The 9203-nt window shown below is 38.8% G+C and overlaps 1 protein-coding gene across 1 annotated transcript; it reads right to left on the bottom strand.

Moving 5' to 3' along the window:
* Positions 1-2245: 2245 nt before the first annotated feature.
* On the bottom strand, positions 2246-3131 carry LOC311608750 (uncharacterized protein). Its single transcript, XM_084801396.1, has one exon. It carries the CDS (start codon positions 3053-3055, stop codon positions 2507-2509), a length of 549 nt encoding a protein of 182 aa, XP_084657522.1. The 5' UTR covers positions 3056-3131; the 3' UTR covers positions 2246-2506.
* Between the last annotated feature and the right edge of the window lie 6072 nt (positions 3132-9203).

The following is a 9203-nucleotide window of genomic DNA, read 5'->3' as shown; positions in this document are numbered from 1 at the left end:
CAAAGAGCAGGCAACAAAGTCCATGGCAGAGACAGCTGTGCTCCCCTTACTAGAGGACCCACATGGAGAATGAGCTGAGCGTCCTGTTGGCTACATCTGAACAGGGGGCCAAATCCTCTCCATGCATGATGGTTTGCTGGTGTACCAGTCTCCACAGGCGCCTCTGGGCCCAGATGTGTTGGCTGTGTTGGTCTCCTGTGGAGTTCCTTTCCCCTCCACGTCCTAGTATCCCCCACTCTCCCGTAACGTTCCCTGTGCTCACTAGCAATGATCTTATGACTGAAGATTCATCTCATTAAACCTATTTCTGTATCAGTAATAAAGAAGCAACTGCTCTTCATTGCATGATAAAGATTAAGATTAGTGTCTAGTGAGTATTATACACCAGGCATATGAGGAGCTGGAGAGATGGATGAGTGACTAGGAGCACTTGCTACTCTTGTAGAGGACCTGAGTTCAGTTCCCAGCACCCACGTTAGGCTATTCATCACCTCCTTTAGTGCCAGTGTCAGGGGATCCTATATTCTCTTTTGGTCTCCTCAGGAACTGTACTTAAATCAGGAGACCCACACACAGGCACACATTTACACAATAACTAAAACCAGATTAAAAGTCTAAAGGTTGTGCATCAGGAATGTGTATGTCAGTTTTTAATGTCACATCATTTTTCTATAATTTTTCCTTCCAATCCAGTATAGACCTCATCTTAAATAATTGAAAATTAAATAATTATATTAAAATAAGATAGACATTACATTGATCTTCAAATGTGTCCTGAAGCAAGCTGTCTGTCTGTCTGTTTGTCTTTATTTAATCTATTATAAATATCTTAAGTGTAGAGACAGGCAGGTGCATAGATAGATACATAGAAAGATATACCAATTTGCTTAAAATTTTCAAATGTAGGCCTTCTTTCTTGTAAAAAAAAACCCAACCAAACAAATAAATAAAAAGCATGTGACAGAATACTGTCAGTGTGGAAATGCTTAAAAAGACCCTTTCACACAGTATTTATTCTTAAGCATTCCGATAGAAAAGCAAATGCATGCTGGAAATGATAAAAAAAAAAAAAAACCCAAGTCATAATCCCAGGTTGCACTTATCACCTTGATTTGATTTGACTAGTAGTTGCCTTGGGAAAATATAGATGTTTCAAGTTGAAATGAAAAACTGAGAAATTAGAGATCAAACAATTATTTTAGTCAAGAGCACTATAGTCTGTCATTATTGTACACCTTGAAAATGAAAGTGGATATATCTGATATTTGTTAAACCAAAACAAGAGGATTAAGTATATGGGCCTTGTGAAAAATTATAATGTTCACATCCATCAGAACTTAGATATAATTAATGTGCTAGTGAGTGAGCGTTCTTTGTTTTCTGTCTATTCTATAACCCCTTAATTCCGTCTCATATTAGTCCTTATGTCAGATTGTTGCATGTTCTACAAATTCTATATTCCCATTTCTGTGGATTTAGAGAATTACATCAGCTGCAACAGCCTCTGTTAGAGTCAGGCAAAGCCAAGGTGCTAGGCTGACTAAGCTGTAGACAATGTTCCCTGTCAGACCCTCTTGGTAGCCACATTGTAGTAACATCTCTGCCGATCTCCCTTTAAATAACTGCATGAGGATCCTACTGGGCTCTGCCCATGATGTCAGAAGATGAGCTTGGCAAAACTGCAATGAATACTGTCTTAACGCTGAATATGTCTGTGGGCTTGTATATTCAAACACTTACACTGCTGCTACTATTATGTCCTGCTGGAATGAAACTCCCTGCTTCCTGAAGAATCTTAACATCAGATGCCAAATGCAGACATATAGCACATGAACATGTGTGTGTGTGTGTGTGTGTGTGTGTGTGTGTGTGTGTGCGCGCGTGATGTGTCTATTGATGCATACCACATATGTGAAGTTCAGAGGACAACTTTGTGAAATTGGCTTTCTCTTCCCATTTTCCCCCATAGGTTTCAGAGATGAACCTAGCTCACCAGTCTTACACAGCAAGTACCTTTATGTACTGACCCATTTTGTTCACCCTTACTTGTATAGTTTTAATAAGATCTCTTTTTAAAAATTTTTTAAATAATATTTCTTTTATATAAATCATTTTAAAACCTTCTGGAAATACTTAATGTTCTTCGTAGTTAATCCCAAATAATCATCAGGGTCACTTAAGGTAGCTGATGCAGAAGTTTCTACAGAGAAAATTAGGGGCAAATGATGACACACGATAAGCATGATCTGTATGCGGAGCCATGATTTAATTGTAATGTAAGCAGAAGAAGACACTTTATGGAAGTAGAACAGAACAGTATCAAGCTTTGCAAAAATACTCAAGTCAGTGATCCACATCCCTGAAGCACCGAGAAGTTGAGCTGAGGATAATTACTATAGAATGAGCATTCACAGCGCAGCCCCCCGATAAGAGCCCTTCCCACGGTGCTGCCTGCTGTCTCTCAAAGCCAGGAGCACGAGGTTGCTTCGGCGATTCGCGATTTTCCTTAGTAAGGATAACGCCTACCAGTCAGGAAAGAGGAGTATGGTTGAAAGCCGCCGTATGTATAGCTTACGGGCCTGTAGTAGTCAGACATGCAGCTGAAAGGCTGGCATCCATAGGTCTGGTTTCTCAGTGGTGGACGCCCATAGGTCAGGTAGCCCAAGGGTTGACAGCCATAAGACAGGTAAGTTGGAATGTAGCCGCTCAAAGGCTGTCTGCAATACGTTGGACGGCCAAAGCTGGAATTGCGGGATGTTACGGGAAGACAGCTAGTTCCTTCCTGGGATCCAGACATCCCGGAGGTAACCGGAGAGCAGACTGACGGGCTTCCAGGTCTCCTGTTGCAGCTGGTTGATTGGCAGCTCGCATGTTCACCGCAGGGCTCTTGGCAGTTGTCACGTGGCATGTTGCTGCCCAGGGGGCTAGTAGGAGAGCAAGGGGCATCTCTACACTGCATCTCAGCGGAGCAGAGACCACTGGGTGAGGTGACAGGTATGTGACTAGAGTTCCTAAGAGAAGAGCTGTGGACTTCTGAGCACAAGTTATTAGACATGGTGGCAATAGAAAGACAACTAGGCTTCAATTAAACCGCAAAGAGCACGCTGCTGCTGAAGTGTGTTCGTCACCAACTAGACTTCTTTATATACCCTGGGTGCTGGGTGTTGGTTCCCTCTACAGCTTGTCCTCCTGGAATCTCATTAGAATGTCATTTAGTTGCCTATTAAGCAGTCCTCCCACTAACTCGTAAAAGATGGTGTGATCAGTTCACATCTTCGAAATGACTGTCATTTCAAAGTCAGTGTGGTCTTCTTCATTCAATTTCGCATTAGAAGTAATTTTCCTTTAACAGTCCTAACAGTTTCGTAAAGTTGCTGTTAAAAAAACCCACTAATGCCTCTGTATAATTGGTGAGAATTTACATAAAACCACTTATGAATAAGATAAAATTAAATAAATCTGAATGTTTAAAGTCTTAAAAAATATTGGAGAAGCGATAACTATTGAAAAAGTTGGTCTTTGGAGAGTTAACCTAACTTGAAAACCCACTCCACCTCTGGGAAACCTAATTTAGACAGTGTTTTCAGGTGATCTTTCCCAATAAGGAATGGTGACCTGAAAATACTTAGTAATTTTTATGAAGTTCCACACCCAAAGAGTGTGTGTCACTGTTTTACCTTTTATTAGAACGAAACTGAATGTGCTAGCATCTTTTGATAGATGCTATCTAAAAAGAGAGACACATCTCTTTCAGTGAGTACCCATGTGAGTTTCAGAATGACATTGTAAATAAAAAGGGTGGCATCTTTGTAGCCATATTTTCTTATAATTTTACAAAGAGTTTCTTCTCAAACACAAAATGTTTTTAGGTAAATCATGTTTTCCATATTGTTCAATAGATAAAGACAGTTTAGTTTCTTTTTCCTGTCAGTCATTTAGAGTCACAACATACGGTTTTGATTCCCAGTGCCTTCTGCTAAACAAAATCCTAGTTGTAGCATTGTTATATCTCTGTACTCTACAACTCAGTCAGGTCCACAGCACTTAGATAAATGTCCTCTTAATGTCCCTGGAAGAGTTTGATTTCAGGAGAATGTGTGTTGGTGGTACCTGTTGGAGTGGGAATATCACGGACCTTGGATAGTTTTCTTACCCTGGCATTTTTCAGTTTTACCTTCCTGAAGCAACAACATTTTTTGGCCAGAAAACATAACCAGAACTTGTACATTGTCTACTATTCTATTATCATATTCTATTATTTTTTGCATTTAAAAATACTGGCACATAACTAGGTGTGGTGGCACATGCCTTTAATCCCAGCACTTGGGGAGGCAGAGGCAGGTGGATATCTGTGAGTTTCACTGTCAGTCTAGTCTACCCAGAGAGTCTAGGACAGCCAAGGCTACACAGAGAAACCCTTTCTTGAAAAAACAAAACAAAAAGCAAAACAAACCAAAACAGAAAACAAACCAACGCATTTCAAGCAATCTCACCACTATCTTCCAGGATTCAATAGTAACAATAGCAAACCCACTGAGCCTGGGTTTTAGACGTTTTCTACAGATGGCTATGGTAAACACCAGTTTGAGGGCAGAAGGTGTCTTCTTTTACTGAGGAAGAACATTCCTTTGCCATGAGAACTCTCAGAGCTGACTTTTCTTGTTAGAAATTCTAAACATCTCTCAGGGCTTACTACTCATTAGGATTTAGTGTCTATAAACGCGTCTTTTCCATTTGCAACATCAGGAGGCATTCACACTAGCATCAAGTTTACATCTGTTTTGGGTGTGTATCTCAACAGTCACATTTATTTAAATCCCTTTGATACTGAGAACACTATAAACACATTTTATGATTCTTGGATAAGCCAAAACTGGAGTGAGTCAGGTTATAATTGTCCTTATTAAATAAGGAGATGGCTAACCCATAGCATACCTTCCCTTCCTTGCAGTGGATCTTGGAGAATTTTTGTCATTTGGTTTATTGTTTGAGAATTTCATACATGCATATCATGTCTTATAATTAAGTATAGTCCACAATCTCTCCCTTGCACTGTGTACTCGATCTTCCCAAGGCCGCTTTTCTCCCAACTCCACGTACTTTGACTTTTTTTTTTCTGATCAAGACTTGCTTTAATGTGGAGTAAGACCTTATATAGCAAGGTCAACAGGATATAGTCTTATCCCACTCTTCCTAGCCCCCAGGCAAGAATACAGTCTCCTGAATAGTTCCCTGTAAGAACCTCCTTAATCCCCAGGGTGGTTCCCTGTAAGAACTTCCCTATTTCTCTGGGTGGATAATCCAAAGAAAGCCTAGAACACAAGACCTCCTTCAGCAAGGGGTCAGCAACTCCAAGGTCACAGCGTGCAGCTTTATTTTATTTTATTTTAGTTGTGTATGTGTGTGTTTCTTTTTTAAAATGTAATGTATTAATTTATTCATATTGCATCTCAATTGTTATCCCATCACTTGTTTCCTCCCATTCCTCCCTCCCTTGTGCTTTGATTTTAAAGCTACTTACTCCACTTAGTGCTGCCTGTGTAGATACGGATATAGAACCATCTATTGGGTCATATGTAAGCCTCCTGGATACATATGCCTGAAAAAAAAAAGACTCTCATCCTAACAGCATCCACTGGTTGTCAGTAGCTCAACTAGGAGTGAGAGGTATTTTCTTTTATTCCCCCAAATGGCCAACTGACTCTTTAAGCTAGAAAACAGTTACCACAAATAATACATATTTTCTGATTCCAAGAACTTGTCTAAGGTGTAAATTACAAATAAGTTAAATCCTCAGATGGAGGTTCTCTATTGTGATCTGGATTTGCTTGCTAAATTTATTAGTAATTAATTAAACATGGAGTTATCCTTCTGTCATGTTGGATGAAGAATATCCTTGATTTCCATACTCCATAGCTGCATCCACCATTGGACACTCATGCAAAACTACATGGACACTACTGTTAAGCAGATGTATTCATCCCTTTTGCCAGTCACTGAGTATATAAGTCTGTTTGATGGAGTCAATAATGGGGATTTACCTATGATGTATTATATTATGTTAGCAGTTATATAGAAATATATTTTGGGGATAGAAAAAACAGAAAGCAAGCAAACAAACTCCTCCTAGTTCTCATTGCCTTCTAAGGCTCAGTCCCCTTACATGGAGATTAATTTGATCTCTGTGTGCATTGGTTGGGACAGATGTTAAAGTTTATATGTAAGATTTGGAGAGGCTAAGTTTACTTTTCGTTGGAATGAGACATTTTCAAAGTCTTAGTCAAATTCAATGAAAGAAGACGAGAGAAGAAGGAACACAGCGCCTGGCACGAGGAGGGCACCCATTGTACACTTGGCTCTACAGCTTTAACGATCGTGACAGTTAGAAAGCATTAACACTTTTAGGGGGAGATCAATGGCATGCTACATACAGCCTCTGGGTAGATAGTTAGTGAGCAAGTAACAACAGGAGGAGCAGGCATACGGGGTCATAATTCCCAGGGGATCAGAAGAAAACAAGATGGCATAGTTTTAACAAGCTATGGTGTGTGTGTGTGTGTGTGTGTGTGTGTGTGTGTGTGTGTGTGTGTGTCAGAGGTCATGATAGGCCAAAGTGAGAGAAGCACACACTACACTCCCACTGCAGCCTTAATTTGGATGTTGCCCCACGAATTTGGAAAGCTAGTCAGTTCCTGCATGGATGGAATTAGTTGTTTCACTTGATTTTTCTGTCTGGATGTAATGTTTCTATGTCTTTACTTTATTAGGCTTTTCCTCCACGATGTACGATCTGTTGATTTGACTCACAGTGCTCCCCATCTCAAGCACTGTGGTTTTACTTATGTAGTTTTACACTTGGAGTTTATAATGGCCCTCTCTCTCTTTATCATTCAAATCTTTATTTGACATGAATGTATTTCTTCTAACTCTGTAAGCAGTTAGCCTTACTGTTTTAATATTTTTCCTATAATTTATTAGCATCAGATCACTGGTGCTCTGGTTTTGACTGACTCATGTTTTGATATAGCATGAGTATATTATTTCTGTTCCTTTGCAGGCTTTGAAATTGTACAGCAGATGTTGTTATTAAACTCTGTGCCTGGTGCACATTTCCGTGCTCCTGGAAACACTCCCAAGATTTCTTCTGGGGTATGGGTGATTTACATGGAAACAGTTTGATCTTTTAGATTGTTGCTTTCATGGACCATTAAGTGAAACTCAATCAGTACTTAATCTCTAATTATTTTTACCTAAGCAAAACATCCCTTTGATGCCTCTGCCAATTTTTGGCTGTGTCTGGAGGGAAACTAAATGATTCCCAGACAACTGAGCTCTGAGTTTCTTTGATAATTCTATCAGGCAGTTCTGCTCTGACTTCATGAGGTGGCCTCACCTGCATGGATTCATCATTAAGCTGCAGGGAAGGCTTTGTGAACTTTGCGGATCCTTGCAATTCTCCCACTTCCCTTCGCCACTTTCCAGGATGCCACGCCTTACCTCTCTTCGCTGTGTATCTTGAAAAGACCCATGCGTCCTGTACTTTGTCTGTGTTTATGGTTATTTCAAGAAATGTTCCTACTATTCCATTCTGTCTAGAAGCAGAAATCCAAATCGATTAATTTGAATATCTACTTCTATATGGGTAAATATCTGTATAAGAAAGAAAATCAACTCATCTCATTTTTGAAGATAAGTAAGCATAAGTTCCATACTTAGAGCAATATTATTTTTTTTCAAACAGAGATCTAGTTTGTACCCAATAATTGCTATTTTTATTTTACTTTAAGCCTCTTTTTCCAGTTATATTCATGTGGAGAATAGTTTATTGGGATATCCTTAAAGGATAATAAACCACTTTAAAACAAATAAGCTCACTATTTTAGCTTTTCTTATACAAAGATATTTATAAGTATTCTAATATGTAAATTATTAATGTTTTTTCAATTGACACCAAGAAAGACCTCAGATAAAAACTCATGAAGTCAGCATAGTATATAAAAGTCAGCTCATGGGAAGTCTACATTGGTTCACTAATTATGCCCAGTATAAATATCAATATATTGCTCATAGATGCAGACTACATAAAGATCTATATTACTTTCATAAGTTTCCTATAAGCCCAGAACATTTTAAAATAAAATATTTAAATGTGGTAAATGGACTAACTTCTTACCTACCAATAAACCAAAAAGATTTGCTTATTTAACATCTTTATCAGTTTAACCAATTAAGACTTAAACAAGTTATAGTTTTCTATACTTTTTTTTTATTTTGTCTTTGTTCTGTTTTGAGAGATGGTTTGATAGAGCCTAGGCTGGACTAAAACTCACTATCCATCCAGGGCTGACTGTGAATTTCTGTCGCTTTCATTTTCCAGGTACTGGGATTACAGGTGCTGCAGCACCATGCACGCACGCACAAGGACAGGCACACACACACACATACACACACATACCACTACACGTAAAAGAAATGCAGAGAGAAACAACATAGAGCACATATTTAAAAAACTTAAAATACCATTTTCTAACATGATAGAGGGTGAAAATGCATGTCACTGTGCTTATCAACACAAAGAGCATCATGTAGTTTATGAAAAATGGTGAGAAAATACCTTCTTCCTAACTCTTCCCCCATTCTGCACATAACTCCGTTCTCCCAACTGGTTGAAGCATTTCTTCTATTTTATATCTCTGGGAATGAAGTGATTTATTATGTTTCATGAGGAGAAACCTTGTGACTACTTCCCTGCACAACAACAGGCAGTATCCAGGGGAAGATTATGAAATATGTGACAGTTCTATGCCTCTATGTGCAAGGCATGAATGGAAGATGTGCACTGTACTTGTGGCTGTTTTTCAATGTCTAATGAGCTTTGTCATCTTTTTCTTGAAAATAATAATTCCTCGATCTTAACAAGTTACAGAAAACCAACTCATGATCATAGCTACCAATTGGATTGTAGCACTACTCTGAATCCATTCATTTTTTTTTTCAGTAAGAGCCAATAAAATATTCTTAAAACACAACCATCAGATTATATTTGTGTTTAAAATCAGAATTTAGACATTTTTAAGTAATTGGTACAATTAATTAACTCCTGAATATGACCTTAGCATAACTGTCCCAGCAGCAGTAAAGCCGGTGGAATTCCACAGACACTAATGGCTTCTGAGGTATTTGCCTGTGCATTTTCCGGACCC

This window comes from Acomys minous (assembly GCF_964271855.1).
Source record: "Acomys minous genome assembly, chromosome: 11".
In the NCBI taxonomy this organism is placed as follows: Eukaryota; Metazoa; Chordata; class Mammalia; order Rodentia; family Muridae; genus Acomys; species Acomys minous.
Note: the sequence above shows the minus strand (reverse complement) of the source record. Positions and strands in the feature narration are given on the sequence as shown.

Bases quoted from the DNA above. Each gene is read 5' to 3' on its own strand.
- LOC311608750 (XM_084801396.1), bottom strand. From the start codon at position 3,055: ATGTCTAATAACTTGTGCTCAGAAGTCCACAGCTCTTCTCTTAGGAAC.